Source organism: Canis lupus, chromosome X, assembly GCF_011100685.1.
Source record: "Canis lupus familiaris isolate Mischka breed German Shepherd chromosome X, alternate assembly UU_Cfam_GSD_1.0, whole genome shotgun sequence".
NCBI lineage: Eukaryota > Metazoa > Chordata > Mammalia > Carnivora > Canidae > Canis > Canis lupus.
In genome coordinates, this window is record NC_049260.1 from 96,681,563 (window position 1) to 96,708,858 (window position 27,296).

At 38.3% G+C, this 27,296-nt stretch overlaps 1 protein-coding gene across 1 annotated transcript in view; it reads right to left on the reverse strand.

Annotated features, from left to right (window-relative positions):
• TENM1 (teneurin transmembrane protein 1) overlaps nt 1–27,296 on the reverse strand; it is a 790,607-nt gene that overhangs the window by 151,572 nt on the left and 611,739 nt on the right. The window contains exons 14-17 of the mRNA XM_038588255.1: nt 26,451–26,636; nt 24,830–24,853; nt 22,770–22,916; nt 11,810–12,026 (exon numbers count right to left, since the gene is read on the reverse strand). Coding sequence (XP_038444183.1) covers nt 11,810–12,026; nt 22,770–22,916; nt 24,830–24,853; nt 26,451–26,636 — 574 coding nt within the window. The remainder of the gene's footprint in view (nt 1–11,809; nt 12,027–22,769; nt 22,917–24,829; nt 24,854–26,450; nt 26,637–27,296) is intronic.

Here is a 27,296-nt window from a genome sequence, read left to right on the forward strand (position 1 = left end):
CAACTCCAGAGTTTCTGATTCACAGATCTGGAATGGGGCCCGAGAATGTGCATTCCTAGCAAGTTCCTGAGTGATGCTGATGCTGCCAGTCTAAAGGCTGAACTTTGAGAACCACTGTTTTAGTGAAAGCAAGACCAGAACAGTCAGCCTATTAAGATGTATGAACCCCTCAAGAGGGAGGCACAGGACAGAAACTATGAAGGCAGGCAAGTCACTCACTGGTTCGCAATCGGACCATTAGGAAGTTAATCTGTGAGGTATGAATTTGTAACTCCTCCCTACAGACCTCTGGAAGAGAGTCTGCCACGTTGTGGTTTGGGGAATCACGTTGAAACCGTCATGCCAAAGCGGAGGCTGGACTATAAGATGAACCGTAGGGTCCCTTCAAATCCAGTGATTGTGTGATGAAAAAATGTTTTAACCTGATTTATCGGTCTCAAATAAGTGTCAAGTTTGTCTCCATCCTCATTAGTCTCCTTAGCGCTCAGATACAGGTTACTGTACTTGACGTAGCCTGTCTTGGATGAGAGTGATATACGTGTCTGTCTTTACCGTTAGATAGTCTACATCAGGGCAAAGACTGACTTTCCTCTTTGCATCCTTCCCAGTGCCTGGGGTACACAGCCCATGCTCGAGAAAGCTTTACAGAATTTCGGTTCAAATATTTGTTTATATGGAGATGTAAGATACTTGCAACCCACCCTCATGGCACTGCTTCAAAGGTTTCAGAGACTACTTTGAGGTTCCCGCACGACAGATGCCTTACGGTTCACTTATGAGAGGCCAGCATTCTGGAATGTGCATTATGACTTTCTCATCATGAGAGCGTTGTTTGATAATTGACAACTTCAGGGAATTAAATAGTACCCCTGTGATTGGGAAGAATGAATGAATAGTCCTCCTCAAATGCTTAATTTATGAACATTAACCCCATTATTCCTTTATATATTACCATATAATTACGATGTGGTATTTCATAATTTAAATACATTTGAGGGTTTTAATATTCAGATATTTGGGGGGGGGGTTTCCACACAACACATGCTGGGTTTTTGATATATGTTATCTAAGCTGGTACAGCACCATGAAAACATTTAATGTTATAGCATAAGCCCGTTTTCATGTTCTGAAAATGTGAATGCAGTGAATGTTCATATGCAAACCCAATAAAATCTCATTAGTTTTTACTTAAATAGAGCAGGCTGATTTAATCCTACTCAGTTGGTCACTAGCCCAAATAAATAATACCTACTAAATGGGCAACAGTAAAAGCAGCTGGAAGCATTACCCATCAACATTCTAGGACTCTGGGAAAGGTGGTGCTATTGAAAATGCAGATAGCTTTTTAAGCAGAATTATTTTCCTCATGGCTAGTGATGTTTCAAGTAAAACAAAATGGGGGCACTCACCCTGAGGACGGTGGCTATTTTCCCATCTGCCCTGGTAATTGCTTGTCAAAAGCAGGCTTGCTTTGGATGCCTGAGATCCCCAAAGTAATGGGAAAAAGATCAAGTGTTTTGAAGCAATAAGAAAACTGACGACACAGTCACATTTTCAGGACCGCGTAAGTGCCAGTTTGCTTCATTTAGACACATGATTATTTTTGTCTGGAATTTGAATCCTGAAATATTTGTCCTGTAAGCCCTTGCAACTCTAGAATAGTCTCAAGTTTGTTTTTATTTGGGTTGATTTGTTTTTTTTTTTTTTTTTTTTTGGCCTGGTTTACACTTTACTCAAATGGTTTCTTTGTCATCAGCCCTATGGGGTTTTATTAACCTCATTAACCTTTCCCGTCACTTCTCTGCGAATCTGCCCTTCAAATAATGGATAGTCATTAAATATTGGGGAAATCTGTCTAGTTGGCTATAGCCTGGCTGTGGATTACTCTTTCTTCCACAGAGGAAAACGTGTGGCCTAGCTCCACCCACTCCAGTTCTAGCACTGGCCTGCTAGTCCTCCATTGTGACTTTTCCCTGTCCTATCCTCAGCCACTTCACAAAGGTGCCACAACAAAAAAATAACCCAGTAAAATGATTGTCTTTTGAGTTGTACCTTTCTAATTACATTCTATTAGGTACCCTGGTATTCATTAAATATATATAATGTATATAAATGCATATACAAGTTCGTATAAATAAAGCATTTATGAAGCGCTTACTATGGGTCATGTACTACGTCGAGCACTTTCCTTATCTTATTTCATTTAATATCACTACGACCCTGGGTGGGTACAACTACTAGCCCTGTTTTAAAAGCAAAGAAATGGATCCAGAGAGGTTAAAAAAAACAACAACTTGCTGAAGATAACACAGCTAGAAAGTGGTGGATTGGTGGAGGCCTTCTGACCTGGATTCCAAGGGGCCTGGGCTATATTGCAGATCTTTCTTAAGATGGATAAAAATGTGGCTGCAAATGAAAAGAGAGTTAGAGCTCACCTACACAGGTGGTGCTTTCACTACCCATGGACATCAGTTCCTGTGGACACTGACGAGCTGCTGAGTACCTTCTACGTGCAGAGTGTTTAGTGGAGATGTGCTTCATTTATTCCTCCTCCCCAAACCTGCATTTACTCTGCCCTCTCTAGGAACAAATTTTGATGATAGAACCAGCTCGAGACACTGCAAGCGAACAGTATGGCTAAGAAGCGAGTAAGAAGGATTTGAGCCTTTTGAATTTCTTAATGGAGTAGTAAGATGGATAAAATATTAGAAAATACCTATCCATACTGAGATAAGCTGTAGATAGATGGCTACTGGTATTACTAATCACAGTTATTAAGCATCTCAGAACATCCGAGTTTCAAAATACCACACATAATCAACTGAACAGCGTTTTGAAGATCTGTGCTCTGATTTTTTTTTTTTTTAATTCTTCTTTGCCCAAGAGCATTTGCAAGGAAGTGAAAGTCACACATTCTTTCTTTTTGGTACCTTTAGGTGTTGACTGCTGATTTCAGGAGCTAGTCAGCACTATAAATCTTGGAACCTTCAGCACTTTGTAATTTTTATAGTATGTTTCCTAAACTTTAGCATCAGACAAAAGAGTTGTCGGAAAAATCAGGAGATCCCATCTTCACATACGTAACACCTTTCATATAAATGCAATCAAAGTGCTTTATTAGTAAGTAGCAACGATCTTCCTTTCCACTTAGGACAACTGCAGAAGTGATAAGCAAAGGAGGTTGCTCAGGAAAAGCATCATGGTAAGACAAATAGAATTGTAGGGAACCATGGCTGAGCCAAATCACCCTCGGGACTCCTTTTGCAAATGTGGGCCGGTCTGTGCAATGCCTCCTTTCAGAAAGAAAGGTGAACAAGAGATAGATATGTGGATGCTGGTGCTGTAGAAAGAGCTTCCCCCTGTCCTCAACATATTCAATTTATTCAGTAATTGTTGCATTGTGTGTTTATCAGCCCCTAGCTGTGTATCTCGTATAGTGTTTTTCATGCTCGTATATTAAAACTGCACAAGCACCTGCCATTAGCAAATAGACTTGGAGATCCTTAACCAACAGATTTGTGAGAAAGTCAAACACCAAATATATGGATTCAGATTTGTACCTCAGCAAAATTACAAATGATTACGTAACAGACCTTCTGGGGATTACCTGTACGCAGACTAAACTGTGTGTTACTTCCATTGATACTTGAATACTGTAATAACATTGGATTTCCTTAACAAATATTCTAAAATATAAGCTTTTCTTGCTTCTTCTTTTTCCTCATTCCAAATTGGCAAGTGGTTTCTATATATGCCATCCCTTTTGGGTTCAATACTAATTGATGAAGATCTGTTACTTTTTTTTTCTTTTCATGACTAAACTGTCTAGGGCTATTGCTGATTTGTGTTTCTAGAGGCTTCTCCGTTTGTCTGAGGAATTCATATTTTCTCAATGTGCTTGTAGAAGACAGGTACCCTATCCCCTTATCAGTAAAACCTTTCACAGTAACCAGTATGTAATAATTCCTTGAGAAAGGTTTGTTTTACCTCTTCATATGGTGTCACAGAATCTTGATTTATTGGGCTTCTAAAAGTCACCACCAGGCCCTGGCTTGTGTGACAATCTGTTGCATAAAGGTCCAAGATCATCTGAGGTATAGATGAATGCCACGAGGTCTTTGCTCCAGTATCACTTCCCCAGAGAAGCTTTCCTGGACCTCTCTCTCTAAAATAGTCACCCTCCATTCCTAACCTTTCTTTGTGTTACTTGAAAGTGCTTATACCTACCTGACATTTACCTTTTCTGGAATCGTTCTTCCTCACTAGACTGTATGGGAAAGGCCCTTTGTCTGCTGTAGACCAGAGCCTAGGACAGTGCCCATCACCAAATGGATAAATTAACCAAGTAAACGTTGTAATGTTTATTGATCTCCTGAGTGAAATGATGAATCTTCTTCAATGTGGATTATCTTGAAAGAAACTGTAGGATCCATCATTATAAATGATGCCAAAATGTTGTTAATGGGAATTTTTTCATTGGGGTAAATGAGAATTTTTGCGATGATTGATTTTTTCCCCATTGAATTCATTTGTTTAATACAAACATTTTAAATTGTAGAAAAAAATTACCTACAGCCCCACATTTCAAAGGACAGAACTTCTTGCAAACTGTTAAGCTGCTCACAGTCCAAATAAGCTTTATGTTTTTTTTTTTTTGGCAAATTATCAATAGTCTCCTGTTTGTGTCAATTTTAGCAGGTCTTCGTGCTCACCTGAGCTAATGAATACCATCTCTGAGCTACTGCTGCAAACTTCCAGGTCAGTCCTACTTCTGTCATTGTTTAATGACTTTGTTTCACTTGCTAGAGTCCCTTTTGTCTTACATGGACTTAGGTTCAAAGCAGGTGGATTTGAGAACCCTGAGCTGATGAACTCCAAGTTTCCTCAAAAACCTGATGTTTCATAATCTGCAGAATTTACTGCAGTTTGCAGTTAATTTCATTATTTATGCATTTACTTGATGTTCTGACTGCCTCTACTGCTAGACTGTAAGGGGAGTTCTGTGAATAAAGGGATGCTGTTTCTTTTGTTTACTTCCATTCACATAGTTTTTGGCACAAAGTGGCACTCAAGGAATATCTGCTGAATAAATGAGTGATACATATCCTCAGCCCTTTTTAAAAAATGAGCTGACATCAGGATCTGATATTACATTAGGGACAGCAGAGGAATTTGATATCTCTTCTAAAAGAATTTAAAGTCCTTGGTTACTCTGGAAATACTAATATGTCAATAAAACACAAATTTTAAAAAAGCAGCAGTTAGTGTCTATCAAGCGTGCTTATTCTTAAGTCCCAGTCTCTATTCAGGATCGACAGTTTCTGTAGCAATGACCCATCTTCCTGCAACCTTGCCCCCATAACCTCACTCTTGATTCAATAACTCACTTTACCATTCACAGGATTTCAAATGGTATAAATTACCAGCTCAACTAAGTACAGAAAAGCATGTTTTATTAAACAAGTTAGGATAAGTAATTATGGTTGTTACCAGGTATCATGAATAATCAGGAGCATGAATCAAGGTTTTATTATTGAGTGGGGTGTAGTAAAGGAGGGGGAAGGCTTGTGTAAGTAAAGAGTTTGCCAAAAATGCCATGCTCAAGGCACTGTAGTACCTCGATTTGTTCTGGGGCCCTTGTCTTTGTTTTTCTCATGAGATGGAATAAGGACACATACCAAAATGAGCCAGTTAACAGCAGCCTTCACACTGGCTTCGTGACATTGCTCCTTATTCTCTCATTTTTTTCTTGATTCTAAATTTTGATTATCTAACCCATTGAAGGCAGAGAGAATTATTGATGCTTATACAAAGTTATAAATGATGTCAATTATGGGCAGGCTCTGACAGTGGTGGAATGTCTCATAAGGTAAAAAAAAAGAGTAATTACTTTGCTACTGTTAGATAATCACTTCATCTTTTATGAATTCGTTCCTGTGCTATTTGGAGAACAGTAATCTTACCTTTAGGCTGGTTCTACATTTGGGAATTGACTTATTGAGGTCCTAATATCATCTGTGTGTTCTAGGCAACAAAAATGAGTTTTTCATTAGCAAATATGAGAAGAACACTTCAATATTACCACAACTAAGTCACTCACTCATTCTTTACTTGCTTTTTGCTAGGTGCTATGTTAGAATCTGGAGATACAGTGGTATGGTAGATTAAAGATGGCCACAAATTCTTTGATACTTCTTTCATCAAGAGGGGGGCATCTATGTCTCCCCCACTTCAAATCTGGACAAGCTCTGTGGCTGCTATAACTAATAGTATGCAATGTAAGTGACACTATTAAAATTTTTGGACATGAGCCTTAAGAGACCGGCATCTTCCATTTTTTTATCTCTTGAAATGCTGTCTTGGAGCCCTGAGCCACCATATGTGAGGTCAAACAAACTCAAGACTGGCTGCCATGCCAATAGGAAGACCAAGTAGAAAGGCTGTATGTACAAAGAGAGATTCCTGGCTGTAGCTCAGCTGTTCCAGCTCCCAGGTACTTGAGATATCCTGGCTGAGAGGCCAAACCTCATGGAGAACAGACAAGCCATCCTGGCCACATACTCTGTGTGAATTTCTGACCCACAGAATCCTGAGATATAATAATAAAATTTATTTTATTCCATTATGCTTTGGAGTAGTTTTCTACACAGCAACAGATAATCAAAACAAGGAACAAATCAGACTTGGTCCCTGTCCTCCTAGAACTTAAGATTTAGCAATTATGACAATCCAGAGCTGTTGTGTACATCCCAGAGTACAGCAAGAAATTGAAATACAGCAATTTCATAGAAACTAGAAAAAACCTATCATTTTGTTTAACCTCTTTACTTTGTATCCTGTTACCAGTGCTGTTATGTGCTTAATGCTGTATTACATTTGGTCACAAATAGAACTTTCCAACTACGGGTAGGCATTCTTGACTGGAGTGGGCAAGAGAGGCTGCCATAACTGCACCTAGCAGCACTGTTGCAAATTTTTAGATCTTTAAATTGTTCTTAAAACTTTTCAAAGCGATAAATGCAATAGTCAAATGCCTCTCAACAGACACATCCTTCTCATAGAAGTAGACATTTTGCTTCTACTACGGTGGGCTCTGGATTATCTGATGTCATGACTGATGACTGCCTCAAGGGAGCCTAAGGTGTGAGGCAGAGTGTAGACCAACTACTCAATAAAGTATATACAGGTACCCTAGTGAAGTAAGGGTGGAAATATTCCATTAATGTCATTTCCAGTTCATGTTCAGTTACCTTTTTTCTCTTTGTAAACCAACATAGTTAAGGCCTCAAATTAAGTAAAATGATACAATTAGATTTTTAAGGACCCTCAGGGAAATTGATCAGAAAGAACAAGCCAAACACTTGAGGTCTTTCCAAGGAAGGCTCTAGAAGCTGTTTAGTCCAGCAGGGCCAGGCATGTCACTGAAAGTGAGGGAAGTGAGCCAGGTGGAAGGGGAGGGAGGAGCGTGAGCTAGAAAGCCATGTCATATGCCCTCTACACGGACAGTGGCCCTCAGCTCTATACCACCTATGTCATGGGACTGGGTGCAGAGATACCAAGCTTTGTAAATGTTATAAAGAAGGAAGACATTCCAATTTTTATATTAGATATTTAATTCCTAAATGTTGGGCCAAACAAAATACATCTGTGGGCTGATATTAAGCAATCTCTGAAGTAGATGCCTGACATGGATTGATGTGGGGTCAGCCTCTCACAGCTACAAAACAGACAAATGAGTTTGGCCAGACCTTGCTGTCAGCGGTTGCACTAACCCTGGTAGGATTTTGTGTTTTAAATGCACTTCTCCATTAGTGATGGCGAGTGAAATGTCTGGCTTTGCAAATTACTGCTGTCGTTTAGTTTAATGTACTCTTGTTTTTACATATTTATAAAAACCTTTTACATTATTAATAGTGATTAAATGCTTAGACACTGAAGATCAATAATGCTTCTGTTCACCTATTTACATTATTAAAAAGTAATAAGTCATACAGAGCACGTATAATATGTGGTTTACTTTGTAGTCATGTTTGGAGTAGATTGGAAAAAAAATGAAAGAAGCTCAGGCTCCAGGGTAAAATGTATTTGAGAGAAAACCGGTAACTGAGCTGGGCTTGCCAGAGGTGTTACTGTGTGCAGGTTACATGTTCAGAGTGACATTGTGCTCTCATGGGGCACAGGAGGTACACATTTCATGGTGCTCACATGCCTGTGTAGCAAACCTGAGACAACAAAAGCTAGTCTCACTTGGATGCACAAAGATGAACAGATATTTAACCTTTGTGTGTCCTTGCAACAATTAGTCACCTGCATGCCACTGTCTTTAGCTCCAAAGGCTCCTGATGGTGGCAACACCCAGCAGTGAGTCATCTGGGGGGCTACATCTTGCCAGTAGGCAAATGAGCCCCTTGACAATGTTTTCTTCATCTGCTTATCCAGTTCTCTCTCAGTTATGTGACAAAAGCAAAAAAGCAGACTGGTTCACATGATTTTGGCACAGAAATGTTCTAGATCTGTCTGAAGAGTAGAACTCTTCAGCCAGGGATGTATAAGGGTCGTAAGTCTTTTCAGGGTTAGCTAGCCCAGTCTTCTAAATCGCCAAAGTGGCTCAGCATAGTGGTTTAGAGGTCAGGCTCTCAGTGCCAGCCTGCTTGGGTTCAAATCCTGATTCTGACACTCGTGGGTTGTGACCTTGGGCAAGTCATTACTTGACACCTCAGTTCTGGTTTCCTCACCTGGAACATAGGCATAAAATCAGTGTCTATCATGCAGAGTTTTGGTAAGGATTAAATGAGATAGCACATATAAAAGCTTACTATGAGACCTGACACAGAATAAATGCTCAAGAGCAATTCACGTATAGCGAAGGGCCCATTTTGCCAGCCATTCAGTGGTGTTCTCCTACCAACAGGAAGTTAATTAGCACTGGTTTGAAGTTTGCAAATAATGCCATTGAGATGTATGAAATGGAACTGGATTTTTAAACATCACTTGGTTTTTTCCTTGTGTTGACCCAGATGCAACTTCTCAAGCAGAAATTAGGTCCAAGTCACCAGGTTTATTTACGGACGAGTTGAAATGGCTCAGCTGTACTGTAACAGAAAGGTTACAAGAGTTGCTTCGCTGCAAACTTGGTGGCTAAATGATGCTGGGCAAGTCATTTGTCTCTCTGAACCTGTTTCCTCATATGTAAAACGTGCTAATACCTCCGTACTTCATAGGGATACGGTGAGGACAAAATGAAATTAGGCATGTGTGAGGACTTTGCAAATGAAGAGGTCCTATTTACATGTAAGAGCCAGTAATGATTATTATTTATATATGCGATTGGAGTCGGATTTATTTTACCCAGAGAGACCCAGAGTGACACTGCGTGTGCTGATCTTCTAGAGGAAGTATAGTTAGATTGCTTGTCCTCAACTATATCCCTTGGAAAAGGCCTCCACCTTTTCTGACAGATGCCATAGGTCTCTAATAGCTGAGCCCCCAGGCTGAAGGGGGACCTGTCGTTCTGAATTCAAATGTGACTTGCAGAGCCAAATGGTAACTTGGAGAGTTTTACAAAAGGATGAGGACATGGGATGCCCGGGTGGCTCGGTGGTTGAGCGTCTGCCTTTGGCTCAGGCTGTGATCCCAGGGTCCTGGGATCGAGTCACACGTCGGGCTCCCCGCAGGAAGCCTGCTTCTCCCTCTGCCTGTGTCTCTGCCTCTCTCTCTCTCTCTCTGGGTCCCTCATGAATAAATAAATAAAATCTTAAAAAAAAAAAGAATAAGGACAACGCACTCAAACCAGGAGAAGGAGAAGGGCATGAGCTACCATGAGTGTGATCAGCTTGTTCACTCTGCCGGCGCCGGCGAGCACTGCTGGAGCCGGGCTCTGACCTCAGGGCTGTGAGCCTCTCTCGGCTTTGCCAAGTTCGTCGTCCCGCGTCCTGCTCTGGGTCACAACGACTTGTCTCCTTGCCTCCCTGAGGTCATGACCTTCTCCCTTTCCTTGAGGTCAGCGAGTCATTGAACATACCTCCGTGTCATGGAGGTTGTATTTCTTCTGCTTGCTTCTTTTTTCTGATTTGGACATTTGGACTCACTTTTCCCAGAGCACGGAGAAAGCTGCAGAGTGACCACTTTTCTCCCGCTTCAATAGGAGAATGAGGGTAACGGCTGCCTTTGGTTCCTTTTGTTTCTCTGTGGTACAATCTCCACCAGCTAAATAATGGCTTTGACTGCAGTCCATCCGAAAGTTACTCCGGGGTTGTTACTGAGCTGAGTGAAACTCTTCAGAATGGGGGTGACGGAGTCTCTTGGGCGAACTCAAACCCTGACTAGATCCCCTGGCAGAACAGGCCTTTCTCGTGATGTGCTGGTGTTTGGGTTTTGGGTTCCATCAGACCCCTGAAAGGTCACAACTGAACAATAATAAAAAACACTGAGAAAAATTTGACGTTTCAATATCAGTTCTTGTCTACAATCCATGGAGAGGATGCTGAATGTTTTAAATTTCCACGCCCATCTGGGTTTTTTCTTTTTCTACTTTGTATAGGTCCAGGTGGGGTTGTCATTTTCTTAGATTGTTACTCATATTAATATAAACTCTTGACTGAGTTATCTCTGGGGGACTGATAACACCCACCAGGATGCAACAAACTGTGTGGGATATAGACAGGGGCTCCTGGACAAATATTTTGCATGCTTTTTTGAATTCCCATTTGTAAAAGCCTAGAAGGTAGTGAAACATCTGCTTATTGAATGAACAAAGGAGGACATTTTTAAGAGACCAGAAATGTTGACTTCAGTGACTTATTTATGTCTAGTGCTAATTAGTAAAATATATCATTGCTGAAGATGAAGCAGAGAATAACAATGAGCAAATTCATGTGATTACACTTCAAATGAGTAAGGTAATTTAAAAAATTTCTCTACCTATGGGCTTGGCCTTTGGTCTCAGGTCTTTAGTAGACAATTCATGCATTTGAGCTTTCCTAGAAGATAGATTTTCACAAGCCTTGCATTTCACATTAAGATGTCAAATTCACCCAACTCTTTCATATAGAAACGTTTTACATCATGGAATAAAACTTGAAATTTAGCTTTTGAAATTCAAGGGCTTTCAAGGGATCAATCCAGAAGCTAAATAATAAATCCACATATCATACCTGCATTCTGTTTTTGTCATTTAAAGCGCCACCTATACTTTACTATAAATAATACACATTGTGAGTGTGTGTGTGTGTGTGTGTACACGGTTGACTCTTGAACAACACAGGGGTTAGGGGTGCCAACCCCCAATGCAGCTGGAAATCCATATATAACTTTTGATTCCTCCGTTGACCGTAAGACTTACTGATAACATTAACAGTTGATTAATGCATATTTTGTGTAGGTATTGTATACTATATTCTTATAGTAAAGTGAGCTAGAGAAAAAAATGTTATCAAGAAAATCATAAGGAAAATACATTTACAGTACTGTACTGCAAAAAATCTGCATATAAGTGGATCTATGCAATTCAAACCTGTTGTTCAAGGGTCAACTGTATACAAACACACACACACACAGACACACACACACACACATTCATCCTTCATGATAAAGAATCTCTAGAAACGCCTTGTCTCTGTTAACTAATCAGTAAGGTCTTGGGCATTCCAGAGAAGCCTAAAAAAGAAATCAACATGTACTGTGTGGAATGGAAAGTAGCCTAAAAAAGAAAAGAAAAGAAAGTAGCCTGATATTTTGAAAACATCTTTCTTTCACAGTTAAGGAAAAACATGACCACTGTTTATTAAGGAATAAAAAAATACATGTATACCTGCTGTCAAATGAGATCTCTGGAGGAATGACGTGAGTGCTGTCCTTGCCAATGAGGAATTTGATTCGATCATAAAAGAGTCTCGAAGTATGCTGAGAGAAGAGGGGTTGGCTTTGCTGAATGAGGTCAAGAGGATCTGGTGAGCCCTGACAGAGAGGACTTACATAACAGTTGCTTTGTTGACAACAATCAGGGTCCACACAGTCGGTCAAACCATCTGAAAAAAATTTTTATTGGAAATTTAGCTTCAAGAGAAACAACATTGTTTAAAACATGCACAAATGGTGAAAAAAATCTAAACTACAGTCAAAGGTAACCATCCCTGTTTTGAGTTTAGAATCTATTAAATTCACATGTTTCTCATGAAAACTTACTGAATTTATTTATTTTTTAAAAAGATTTTATTTATTTATTCATGAGAGACAAACAGAGAGAGGCAGAGACACAGGCAGAGGGAGAAGCAGGCTCCATGCAGGGAACCTGACGTAGGACTCGATCCTGGGTCCCCAGCATCACACTGTGGGCTGCAGGTGGCGCTAAACCGCTGCGCCACCGGGGCTGCCCTTACTCTAAGTTTAGATGGCACAAACTATTTTGCTCACAAATCTTTCTTCCCTGAATTCTCGAGCGTTTATGATCTGTGCCACATTGTTTACATCTGGACAGAGTATTCCATGAGGTATCACTCTCTTTAGAAGTTTTCTTCTCCGTCCAGGATAGCAATGATTCTTCTAATTTTTTTTTGAATTTCTCACACTATGTGCATTTATGAGCACACAATTAACAAATGCTTGCCAACCTGAATTTGTATTTTTTAAAACATCTCCTAATATTCTTGTGTAGGGTGATTCTCAAAACAGAGGTTGGTATTGTCACAGTGAAAAAGTGTCTGGAGCAGGGCAGTGATCTCAAATGTGCAGTCGATTATCTGAGGGAACTTATTAAATATGCATATTCTTGAGCCCCACCTATTAAATCAGAATTTCTTTGAGTCCAGGATTATGCATACTTAATCTGGGTGATTCTGGATTATGCTGAAGCACACTAATGTTTCAGAACATATTTTTTTCTTTTTGGAATTTGTAGAAGCAACTAGAGCTTACTTGTGCGACTATTTGATGAAAATACTAAATCATCTCCGGCATATGAATGTGATGAACTGCTCTCTTTCATGTTCTAGGCCTTTACTGTTTAGACTGTTGAATCTACAGTTGTACCAATAAAAAAAATCACATAAATGGTTCATTCTTTGGTGGAGGAACTGATGAGGGGCACAGGGGTTACAGGAGGAGGGGTTATGTTGAGGATCTAGTAGATGCAAAACACTGTGTTAGGTGATTGGGGAAGTAAAGAGATTAAAAGACCCTTTTCCTGTTTTCAGGAGCTCAGAGCTTAGCAGGAGAAATAGGTGTATACACAGCTGGCTCTTACCCTAGTTAAAAGTGCAGTAAGTGTTATAGGAGACTACATGCAGAGAGGAGGGGCTGGAGTGATTGAGGCATATAGACACTCCATTCCACACCCAATAAGCTAAATAAATAAATAAATAAATTAATTAATTAAATAAATTAAAATCTTTCCAAGGTTCTTAGAGCAGACAAGTGGCTCTAATTTAGATGCTTAACAAGGGTAAATCTAAAGATGCTAATCTTCTTGGCTGGCAGTGGAATAGGGAGGTTCAAATGGATCACCATCTCCTGAAGGCTGATGATGAAAGTTACTGGCATTGGTTTCACGCGGCTCCTTTGCTTGCTCCCTCTCCCTTCCGTGCTGGAAGGGGCATACTACAGCTGGGGGCAATGCAAGCCAGGAACACCAAGGGAGTAGACGTTTTTCAACAGTAGCCCTAGGGCACCCGGGAAATATTTTTCCCCACATGAGGTCCTTTCAAATTCCCTGTACCATAGACACTACTTTGATTTAAAATGCAGTTTGCTGTTTTCTTGCCTTCCCCTCATTGTTCAGTGCATTTCTGCCCCGATTTCTACTTCTCTGTAGACATATTTCTTTTTCACTGATGACTAACTTTTAAGTGTGGATTCATTCCAGTAAGAAGGCCCCTTCTGCTCTCCTTTCTCCCCTCATTCAGTAAATCATATTAACAGATTTTCTATAGATTTTAGATGCTGCCGCCACCTCTCTCCAGTATGTTGCTGTCAGTCTCCTATTAGCACATTATCTCTTTACTCTGCTAATTAAACATCTGGATGCTCTGAAAAGCTGGCAAAAATATCAGGCTGATTAAAAAGGTTCTCTGATGTCTGGAATTGGTGCATAATACACTGAACAATGAAAAACTGCTTTTCAAATGGGCAGTCACCTTTACCTTTCAATTGGTAACAAATGCACTAGTAATAATCAGATCTGGCATTCACGGGCTTCAACCTGTCAGCCACACAATTCGAACTTAGTTTTGAAAAGAAACAGATTTCAAATAAATAGAAATGCCAAATGATCTTAAAAACTGAACTCTAAAGCCAAACACAGAACCAATTCAAAACTGGGACTCACATTCTCAACCAGTTATGTGCTATAAATTCCATGATAATTATTCATATTTAATAATTGCCTATTATATAAGGTTGACCCTCTTAAGACCTCTGTTTTCTGAGAGAACAGAGACTTCTGTTGAATCTAGAAAGGCTGCAGGCAGGCACGCCAATAATGGTATGCAACGCCCAAATTATAATTCGTAGGTAAGCCCAATACGTGGGCAAAGATCTACTTACCAATTATCACATTGAATAACACTCCATACAGTATGTCTAGACTGTTACAAAGAAGTGCAAATGACAGTCACACTGCATGTGTGGGTTTCTTTCTTTCTTTTTTTTTTTGGACTATTACTGGTTCTTTTATTACTCTGAAGTGGAAGCTGTGGCACCCTCCTGACAGCCAGGCTCAGAGTATCAGATATGAACATATCAAATGTTAACTGATTTTACTTTTAGGGCCTGTTCATTTTTTAAGAGAATAAAAATAAAAGCCAGCAAAAAAGAAGGAGGTTAAATTATCTTGAAGGACTAAATGCGGCATTCGCTGATCCCGGCTTTGCCAACCAGTTAGGGACTATGCCAGTAGGTAGGTTCAACTGGGGCTGATAAAGATCAAGGTCACTGGTTTCTTTTGTATCTGAGCAAGTAATTTACTATTAAACTTCTACTTATTAGATGTAGGCCCTTGGATGAAAGAATGATTGGACAGGGAATGTGAATGATATAGGGAAAACCCATATTCTTCTAATATTAAAATGAATTTGTAAATGTATATACTTTTAGGGACAATATCCATATTACCACCTTGAAAGAAATGGACAGCTAGTTCATGATAGGGTATCCCAAAGGGTTCGGAAACATGTATAATCAGTTAATATGGCAGGTATGGCAGGAGGCACTTCCATATCTATGATTTCAACTAATCTCTACTACAACAACCCTCTTAGGTAGACATTCTCATTTTCATTTACATATGAAGGAGGGGAGGCCAAATGTGGCTGCACAGTTGGAAGAAATATGAGAATCATATCACATCCTGCGTTCTGACTACAAATCACATGTTCAGCAGCATCATCTAAGTGGTATTACTAGAATGACCTAGGCTGTAATACTTTCAAGTACCTGACTACTATAGGTATTTAGAACACACAGAGTGGTTAAGGTCAAAGAACCAGACTACAATTCTCATCTTACTTTGCCACTTACAATCTAAACGATCCTGGACAAATCATTTCATCTCTTGGATTCTCAACGTCCTTACCTACAAGATGGGGATTACAAAAATGCCTACCCCACAGAGCTGTTGTAAGGATCACATGGTATAATAATCATAAAAAGTTTGCCATTAACCAAGCTCTACACTGTACAGACTGCAAAGAGTCTAGGGATTGAGTCCTAAGGGTAGATGCCAATGGTGTGCAGTGCCAGCTAAAAATGTTCAGAGCCACTTCTATTGACGGTGACTTATCACTGGCCAGAGGGCAATTAACTTCTGTGTAGCATATTCAGTTCAATGTGTTCATTTTGTGAACCCTGTTCGGTTAGGTTGTCAGATAGGTAGGATCCTGTGTAGCTCTAAATAGACACTAATGTTACAGTAAATCTTTATTCATTGAATTTCACAAATTCACAATTTGTTATCATTTAGACAGAAGCTTAACCTTTTCAGCATCTATAGAATAGAGAGTCTGCCAAGCAAATTAATAGTGAAAAAGAAATTGAAGGACTGATCATTCCAATGACTCAGTTAAACAAAATCTTCTCAGGCATTTTAGAAACCCATAAAAATGGACTAATTATAAATCACTCAAATTATCACTAAAGCAGGCCCCCTATTAGACATTCCTGGTAGCTTAATTGTTGCTGTTACCTGCATTGAAGGTAACAGGACTATATTTTTTGGGAAGTAGTCTATAATTCACTTGATTTTTCATTTATCCAGGCTGACTTTCACCCCAGCATTTTTCTGTATTAGTAAGAAGAAAATGGGAGAGGCTCAAGTGCACTGAGGATTTGACCTGCTCCAATCATTGTTATTGCTATCACCTCATACAATTGACTTTGTCTGGGTCAGGAGAGTAAATTGTTTAGATGCCACTAATGTTCCTGTCCTCCGGTCCCCACCTGCCATTAATGGCTTCTCAAATCACTCCGAGTAGAAGCGCATGTCCTGACAATGACTTAACCTCCCCACAGTCTCTCTCTCTCACCTCTCTGATCTTACCTCCTATTATCCCATAACCCCTTTCCCCATTATTCCTATGCCTGGAATGTTCTTTACTCCAATATCAAGATGGCTCACTGCCTCACTTCCTTTAGATCCAAACACCACCTTCTTAGTGAGGCTTTCTCTGATCACCTTATTTAAAACTGCACCCTTGTTCCACGGTCCTATCTTTTTGCCTGCTTTTTTTTTAAAAAAAATTTCTGGGTGTTATTCTATATGTTGGCAAATTGAACACCAATAAAAAATAAATTTATAAAAAAAATTTCTCCATCACACTGACCATCTTCTACCATACCATTTCTTTTCAACTTTTGGTTTATTGTCTGCCTCTCACGATGACAGTGTAAGCTCCACAGAAGCAAGGACTTAAGTCTTTTTTATTCATGGCTATTTCTTCACTAGAACAGCACTGGGCTCAAAGTAAGCATTTGATGAAAATGTACAGAATGAATAAATGGATGTCCTGAAAGTCCTATTTCTGTGACATCTGTAAATTTATCTAGAGATTAATAAACGTTCAACTAATGCATCAAAAAACCCAAGTTATAAATAGATACTTCATTGATACCACACTTTTATTAACAGCTTAAATGACTATATTTCAAACACTAGCTCATTCATTTTCACCACGGCAAAGTCGGCAGATGTCAAGTATGACTACCCTTAGTTGATAGATAATGTGACAGATGTAGTCACAGAGTGCCTAGGTGGGTTACAGCGTGTAGATTTTCCAATTTTGTACCTGGGAGATTTTGTATCTGGCATCACTTGGTAGTTTAAGCTCTCATAACTAAGTAATGATGATCCTTTAATAAATGAGTTGTTTGGAAATGAGGGGGGTAATGGTCAGAGGATAATAATTAGGACTATTTCTGATGCTAGTCTTTTGTCCAAGCTGAACCTTAAAAGTGAACGTGGAGAGAGTGTATGGCCCTTAAACAGAGCAAACGTTACCAATTCATTGCTCCTTCTATTTCATTTTCCTATTTATTAAACACTGCAGCATGCTGGTGACATTCAAAACACAAGGCTTATTGATCCATGAGCTTATGTGTTCATAATTCACCCATGGTGCTGATTTCTAGATCTAGAAACACTATATCATAAAATAGCCTTGCAAATAGCTATTGTTCTTAATGAATGGTGACTTGTTATGAAGAATGATTCCTGGAAGATCATACTCTTTTAGGCAATTAACTTATTGATTTTACCAATGAATATGAATATAGACCACTGGAAGAGTTTGTGTAAGAGAAGCTTGGAAAACATATGACAAATACTTAAAAGATCAGGGGGAAAAGGGCCGTTAGAGTAAACATTCTTTTTCCACATCTTTTAAACCTCCTTGATAATCGTTTCACAGCATCAGAAACCACTTGCCTTCCCCTATAACTAGAGTGAATAAAATGTAATTTTTGTTTGATAACTGAAGATCATATGAACTTCACACTATTGTGTATGATCTGGCTAATGCCCACCTTCATATTCTCATCTCCTACCAATCTCTTCTTGGCTCATATTCCAGCCACAATGATTTTCCTTTCACTTCCTAGAAGAGCGTAGTACATGTCCACCAAAGGGCATTTGTAAATACTGTTTCCTTGGCCTGGAACATTCTGCTCCTGACTTAGGTGAGGCCTCCCTTACCATGTAGACTTGGTTAGGTCCCCTTATACATTTTTATAGCACTCTAAAAATTTTATAGTACTCTTTACAGTTGTAAATAGGTAGTTATTTGTGTCGTTTCTTATTTATTATCTGTCTCCCTTCCCAGACCATAAGTTCCATGAAGGCAGAAACTTGTCTTGTCATTTTCTTTCTAATACCAAGCACAATACTTGGCACAAAGTAGTAATGAATAAGTGGAAAATTGGGTATACTCAATATGAAATGTCTCGCTGAAAGGTACACATTTGGGTCAAACATTTAGATTAGCACTATCCAATAAAATTTCTTCCCGATGATGGGAATGTTCTAGATCTGTGCTAATATAGTAGTCACTAGGCTCATGTGGCTATTGAGCCCTTGAGAATTGCCTAGTACAGCTGACAAACAGAATTTTGAAGATATATTTATTTACTTTAGAGAGAGAATGAGCGAGTATGGGGAGGAGGGGCAGAGGGAGAGGGAGAGAGAGAGTCCTCAAGCAGACTCCCTACTGAGCACAGAGCCAGGCATGGGGCTTGATCTCACAACCCTGGGATCATGACCTGAGCTGAAACCAAGAGTTGGATGCTTAACTGACTGAGCCACCTAGGTGCCCCAAGAAACAGGTTTTTAAATGTCATTTAAGTTAAATTGAAATAAGCACATGTGATTAGTAGCTATCATATCAGACAGAACAGATTCTGATATCTAGATGTTGGATGGCCTATAAACTTAGCTGAACAACATAGAGAATTTTGAAATTTTTATGAGGTCTTATTTATCATTTTTTTCCTATTATGGTTTCTTTCCTTGCTTTTATTTCTAAGAAGTCCTTTCTTGTCTTGAATCTGTCACCTATACTTTCTTCTAATTGTGTTTGAGGTTTTCCCACCTTTAACATTAATCAGCTGGAGTGTTTTTATCTTATTCTTTTAGAATATGCTAGAAATTGAAAACCTAAGGTTTTTTTCTTAGTAGTTGTTTCAGCACCATTTATTTCACAGTGCTTCTTTTCTCTACTGATTTTTGATGCTGGTTTTATAATCTACTAAATTTTTATTTGTACTGGGTGTGTTACAGAGCTTTTATTTGGTTGTACTGATCTGTCTACTCCTCCACCAGTACCACTTTGTTTTAATTACCATAGCTTTAAAACATTCTTTAAGATCTGATAGTTCTAGCTTGTTCTATTTGTTTTAGCTATTCTGATTCAGTTAGTGTGATGTCTAAACTTGTTTTCTCATATCAATTTATATGTGCATGTAATATATGGTGATCACATTTTCTAAACCCCAAATCAGTACATATGATTAACACATGAAACTGAGGTCATCATTCACATTCATATTAAGTCTCATCCTCCAAGCACAGGGCTGTGCACATGGTAGGTGCTTTTTGGCTAAAAGGATATGAGGTCAAGGCATTTGATAGGTTTGTAATTTCTATGGTAATTAGTTCTTATAGGCACAATGCATAAGATAGCTTTCCTTGTTTTGCGTGTTAAGAAAAAAATCCAAAGGTTATTTGTTCTCTGTTCTGTTCTTACTGTTCAAGGAGCTTTTAGGTAGCTCTTAGCCCAGCCTCGTCACCTACATATTCAATGCAGCCCAATTAGTTAGTAAGAGTCACAATGCATTGAATCAGAGTGTAACTAAAGTCAAAGCTGCAGGAAACAGCAGCAATACTAATGAGTATTCAAAGCTGATTAGAATGCAAAAAAATCCAGCCATTCTTTAAGTATCAGCTATAATATGGAGCAATCAGGTAGCAGCTACTTGAAGCAATTGCTTGAAAGTGATTTTTTCTGATTGGGAAGATTTCTTAAGAATTACATTTTAAAAATGAGGACCATTTTTTCCCCAAAAGGTTCAATTGGCACTTTCTGATTTAATTAAAACACACACACACACACACACACACATGCACAAACAAGTATGCAAATATTAATCATTAGTCATATTCAACTAAATGAATCCAGTCATTCTGGATAACTGGAAAGCTGAAATTACCAAATGAAGGGCATTTAATATATTCTTAGGGATAAAATTTAAACAGCATAAGAGTCAAATTATTGTCCAAAATCTCAGTCATGGGTCTTTCAGAGTTTATTTAATTCATCTTTCCATCTCAGGGAAGGACCAAATCTATATTTATCATCAATATCATCTTAATCCTACTAAAGGAAAAAAATGGTAATTGGAACTCTCAAGGAGCCTTCCCCTGCTACTCCCTAAAGAAACAATCATAAAAATACAGTGAACTCAAATCAGGGTCTTTGATTTTTGATTCCCACATAGATACACAGTTTTAAAGGAATGTTCAGATGTCAATACATATTTAGCAAAATCTTCTATACCTTTTGTGTCTATATATACCACAAATATTAAGAATTGGTAATCCATTAATTCATTAATATTTAATTGATTCATTCATTAAACATTTTTGGCTGCCTTAAGGTGACCTTGAGGCCATAAAAATGCTTGATAATTAAGTATTCAATTATTTTTATCAAGCTGTACTTTATTAAGGCAGGAAACCTATTTTGGCTCAACCCTCAGAAATTATAATCATAAAGGTAGTTAAAGTATTTTCTGAGCATAAACCTTTTAATCAATGTATCAACTGAGAAATCTCTATCACAACTTCAAATCCTTTTTGCAACGAGGCAGACCACCAAGGTTTATACCCTGGTTCTATCATTTCCTGGTTATATGATCTTGAGCAACTTATTCAACTTCTCCTTGCCTTGGTTTCCTAATTTGTAAAGTAGTATATTAGTAGTAGTTCCTGCCTCATGGGGATAAAATGAAATAATTCACATAAAGGACTCAGCACTTTGCCTTGTACATAGTAAATCCTAAATACAAGTAAGCTAATATTATCAGTGATTATATTAGGCATATAATTATGGATTCTTGGTCATGCTTAACCTGTAACAAGAATTAAATGCTTGGTGACATGGTACATATGATAAACACTATGGAAGACAGGGGTGGTGGATGTCAGAGGTTTCGTGGGAGATATATAGCTTGAATTGGGACTTAAGTGATAGAGAACGACAGGTGTCGAAGAGAAGGCACACCACATAAAGGGGCATATAATGAAAAGGAAGTAAAGGAAAGTGAAGATGAATGTTGGAGGGCCATAAGAGTCCAGTAAATAGTTGATCAGTACACCATTTAATTGAAAATCTCACCCTGGCTTCTCAAATAAAAATTTTAATTTAAATAGGTAGGTCTCTTCTGAAAATGGGCTGTTATCCTAAGTCTAATGTATGTGTATGTGTACCTGCATGTGGAGGGGATGAAGCAGAGAGTCCATCATCTTTTAAAGAATTCACATGAACTGTCTCATTTAATGCGTACAATAATCCTATTAGAGAGTTAATATTATTAACAGCCCCATTCTAGAAATAAGGAAATTAAAGCACAGAGATATCAAGAAACTTTCCCTAAATCATACAGCAACCAGTAAGTACATAGCAGCCAGAAAGTCTAACTTCAAAGGCATGTGCACTGAATCACAAAGTTGCTTCCACTTAAAATTCATAAGGTCATGTAACTTTTTAGGTAAATTGCTGGCCAGAACTAGTAAAGGAGGAAATCTTACATCCAGCGTTCCTTAAACTAAAATTGCTACCTTATTGATTTAAGCCTCAAGTTTGGATTCAAATGACAAGGTATATAATCGTCTAAGTGAATACAGAAACCAGAGGAATCAAATCTCATGACCTACTTCATTTTAAATCTAATATACAAGATTAGAAGGAAAACTTTTTTTATTAACTTCATGTTTCCTTGAGTAGAAAGAGAAAAGTAAGGATTTGTTGTTTTAGGTTTCATTCAGAGGTGATTTGGGCTGTTTTGAGGACTGACTGAACAGTATATTAGATGCTTTTGTTTGCTTGACTAAAAAGGAGTGGTTACCGTGAGGCCTTGGAGCCAATATGGCTTTTGAAAACATCATGTGCAACTCTTGAATTAAATATAAAAATTCTACTGTGAATTGTCTTGATGCTGTGTCCTTTGAAAGATACAAAGCATTTCTAAAAGGTAGAGACACAAGAGGTTGCTCTAAGTAACTAAGAAGAAAGAAAACAATTTCACAGTGTGTATAGTGCAAGCTATACTAGCATTTGACAGTTTGAACAGGGGTACATGGATACAATAAATGCTATAATAAATGCCACAGATATGGGAGGCAGCATGGCTGTTGTAGTAAGGAAAACAGACTTTGAGGTCATATAGACCTCAACTGGAATCTGGGTGCTGTGAATTTCTAGTTGTGTGACTTTGGAAAAGTCACATGTTATCCCCACTCCAAGCATTAGCTTTCCCATCTCCAAGTAAGGAAAGTAGTGCCTATACCTCATAGTGTTGTTGTGAGAATTAAATGAGACATAATGCATGCAGAATTTGCAATATTGCCTGATGATAGTAAATACTCAATAAACTGAGATTTAAAAAGTAGTGTAGCCTTATATAACTCAATATCGTTTATATGAAGGAGTCTCAATTTTCACCCTTTGCCATATTGGCCATCACTGTGCAGGCTATTCCTTTCTTATATTTACGTTTTATAAATAACTCACCTCCATCATTGTCCAAGTTATCTCCACAAAGCATTTCCATGACAACGTTGCAGCCTATTCCACTCCAACCCACCTGACACACACAGTGCCAACCATTTTGGTCCAGGGTACATCGCCCGTTTCCAAAGCAGAGCCCTGGGCAGCCATCTGTAAAGACAGCAGAAAATAACAATCATGGAGACATGAGAATGGGATTGGCTAACAATGATGTATCTACCTATAGGAAAGCATCTAATCACTTGGGCTCCATTCAGATGAGGTATTGAATAAATGGAAAAGGAACTTGCTTGCTTACAAAACCTTCCCAGGGAACTTGTTATCCCTTCCTTGGCTGTGCTTTTCCTTAGAGAGCCAATTAAGCATTACTAATGCTAACCCCAATTCCCAATCTCTGGTTTAGATAGGATGGAAACTATGATGGGGACAAAAAATGTTTTTGTTTCTTTTAGAAAAAACACGAATCTTCTCAGCTCAATCAAACCCAGATGGACGGTATTGTATCTAGTTATGACCAATAAGCTGGGAAAAGACAGAAGTTTCTATGAAAAGAAACTTCCCCTAACTACTTCCAGTCTCTACTGATTTTTCCCTTGTGATGCACTGCTTCGGGACTTAGGTATGTTGGTACACAGTTCAGAGCATACCATTAACTATTTGTCCATATAAATGCCTTAGAAATGTGCTTCAGTTGCTTTATATTTATTTGGCTTTTTAATTTAAGATTATCATTGATCTGAGAGCTAAAGATTAAATTTTTAACTTATCTGGCATCTCACTCAGAAGCTAGCATAATACTATTAAGCCCATAGTAGGTGCTCAACAAATGTTTATGGAACTAATGCATGCCAGACTGAGACTTTCAGAATTCTAGAGAATGACTGGATAAATGCAGTCAAGAGGAAATTGTTGTGCTTAAATGACTTCTATCCATTGATAAACCACAAACACTAACAATGGTCTCAATTTGGACTTTTAATTTCTTTGGGATGCCCTACTCTTTCTACCAATAGTTCAGAGTTTGGCCATTCCAAAGGGTAACTGTGTATGCGCCAAGTGCTCAGTGGACAGATGAACAGAGATGGCAATATGGCATATATCTTCTGGAATTTTCCCAATAGTAGCATAAGACCAGATCTGAATTTTACTGGAGAGAGTCCAATCAACATATATTTTTTTCATTTGCTGTCTTTGAAAGAAAAGTCCAGAAGTATAAAAAGCAAAATAATTTTTAAAAAATCTGTAGACATAACCCAGTGTTCCTTCCAAATGGTTTTCTAAGTAACTATCAACAGACCAGACGAAGAAAAAACTTTAAAATAAAATGACAGATGGCTGTTAGAAAATACAAAGACTCTCTCTCATTATATATATTCATATAAATATATATGTATTCCTCAAGAAGTGGTATAAGATGAATACAGATAGGTTTAAGAAAAGAGTTTATCTAGCTCCATTCATCTACTTCCATTATCATGGATATATAATGGCTAAAAAGAAATTAGGGATAACTTGGAACATAGTCAACTTTCGGAGGCTGAGGTAATGAAAGGCACAGGTTATCTGACAGAAAAACCCTTACCATCTCTCGGGGATGCATGATGGGTTACTTATAAAGGGAGAATTATTCTCTCCTTGAAAGTAGACTGTACATGGACTTAGATCCATATTGCTATATTAAAGAAAATGTTCAGCCATCTATCCAAATCAAGTTCATATAATAATTACTTATACACATAGACACCTGCACAAACACACACACACACGCATAAAACTCCATAGAAAGACAAAGGAAAACAGTTCCTAAAGTTGCTTGTCAATCCATTATACACTATGGCAAAAAAATAAAATGACTCTTTTATGTTGGAAAAACAAATTATTTTTTAGTTAGACTATTACGGCATGAACCTGACAATATCACACTTAAGGAAGCCTGCCAGAAGTAAAAACACAAACCCAAAACACAAACACACACAAAACCCCCCACCAACCCTTCCTTTCCCACAGGTATATTTTCCATTTACAATATTTTTCTGTTATAAAACGAGTGAGAAAAATCTTACCTCGGACGGCATCTAAGTAGTGAGCTAAAAGGGGGGGAAAGGGGGGGAAAGAGTGATTGAATGAATTTCTGGGAGACCACAGCTATCCAACATGTATTAATGCTTTACCATCTGTTGCCTGGGAGGAGAACAGCAAACTGTGAACTGCTGAAATGCCTGCAGCTCAAAAGTTGGTACACGGGCCTGTGTAGTTTGTGAATAATATTTTCTGTGGGAAAGATATTAATGGCTTTTCTGCAAGAAACTCTATTAGGCTTCCTAAAAAAGTGTCATATTTCATTAAAAGTATAAGAACTGCGTTTTTACATTTCAGTAATAACTTTAGTGAAAGAGCACTAGCTTCAACTTCTTATTAGTAATATCTTTAGAAGGGAGTTCTGGAGTAACCACCTTCGGTAATCATCACAATATTTAAATCCTCTTATGTGAAGGCAATAAACTTACTGTACTGCAGGAATGTAATTACTTACGCCGCATCGGAATCTCACCCCTTACCACCTTTTTAATGAATCTTAAATATTTTCCACAGTCACAGAACAAGACTTACTGTACCTTTAGTAGAGTAGTAATGCAGTTTATTAAGATTATATGTTATATATGTTATATATATTATACATTACTTTGGCAGGGCCCAACCATTATAACAAAATACTTTCACCTAAAAATGAAAGTGGTGCTACAGTCTGGTGGGGAAAAAAAAGCCCACAAACAATGTGTTGGGTATCCAGAGGCCCATACTGGCCTTTGCTCTGCATGAAATTTCTGTATGCTCACGGAATGCCACTGGAACATTCTGTGACCCACTTTCCTTAGCTGAACAATGGGAAACGTACTTGTCCGTCTGTACATGCAAGAGGCCTCTGTGGTAGATATATGCATGTGTCAAGGACTTGGATTTATTTTCAGACAAAAGTATTTTGAAGTTGAAACCCTAGTTATTATTACTGTTTTTTTCTAGTGTGAAGACCGCCTGATAGATTTATTACATAGGCTCCTCTCATACCCAAAAGCTGTTCTCCCAGGCAGCATCCTCAAAATTAGTGAAAGTTGTGACAAGGGATGGGAGAGGGTGGGTGCCTCAGTACATATTCTCTATACTAACCAATAAGCAATTCAACACAGATGTTCTACCGATGGTAGGTCAGGAGTGCCCTCCTCACATACATTAAAGACAGCTCCTAATGATATTGAATGGCCTCTGTTAAAGTAGTCCTGCTTAATGAAATTGCCTCTAAGTGCTTTCGAGTGAAACAACCTATACTTTTCAAAAGGAAAAATGGGCAGTGAATGTTATGTTCACAACAAAAGCACTTCTCTTATTAACTAATGACACTACATTCCAATGTATCTTCTTTCATTTGAGTAACTCAAAGCATGAGAAAACAAAATATAAGGAATACTGAAGTAGTGAGAAAATAAATGGCACAAGGAAGAAGTAAGATACTATCAACAAAAGAGGAAGACTCCCAGTTAATCAAACTTTCAAACTTATGGCTAACTCCCGTTCCTTTTTCTCTCCTCCAACCTCAAATTCTATGAAAAGCTTGGTGATTGATTGCTAACATGCTTTTCCTTCTTCAATTAATTCAACTTATTTTGTTCAAAGTATGCTGGTACTTACCAATAGTGCAGTGGTCGCCCTCCCATCCAGGGCTACACTCACATTTTCCATCTTTGCACTGGCCATGCTCGGCACAGTGAGAATGACAGGAGCGTTCTTCACATGTTGGTCCTACCCAACCTTCTTCACACTGGCAAATTCCTCGTGAGCAGACTCCATGGCTACCACACTCCATGGTACAAAGCTCTGTGGGAAATTAAAAGAAGATACATTTACCTATTTTATTAAAACCAGAGTCTATTCTTTCCAAAAGACATTAGAATTACCAAAAATTCCACTCTATTTTTATATTTTAAAAATATAAGCCAAATATCACAAAGACCTCTAGCATTTGAGTGAATGTGCAAGGAACTCTATAAAAAAGATAGTTAAGTCCTGAAGTATAAAATAAACCCTAAGTCAAATTGATTTTGAAAAGTCCATAAAATGATAATGGCATTCAAGGCTTAGAAATGAAGTCAGTGCCAAACAAATGTCAAGTGGGCTTTACTAAAAATTCATTAAGATCACAAATAATGTTACAAGGATTTTACAATGCTACAAGCAATCATTGGGGGGAAAACACACACGCATAGTAAAATGGTGCTCTAACGTCATTCAGGAGGAGAGGTTCTACAATTGGAAAGATAGCTTTCTAATAAAATTTATAATATACAAAAGTAAAGCTGCCAATGATGGTAATCAGCTGGTTTCCCTGAACATACAAACAATATCTGCATTTACTTTAAGCCTTTAAAATGAATCCTGGTTGATTAAAATACAGTCTTATCTTGAAATGTCATTCATTATTTGGCCAATATAATCAAGTTGTATACTGGCTCTGCCGAGGTTCTCTCCTCTGTCCCC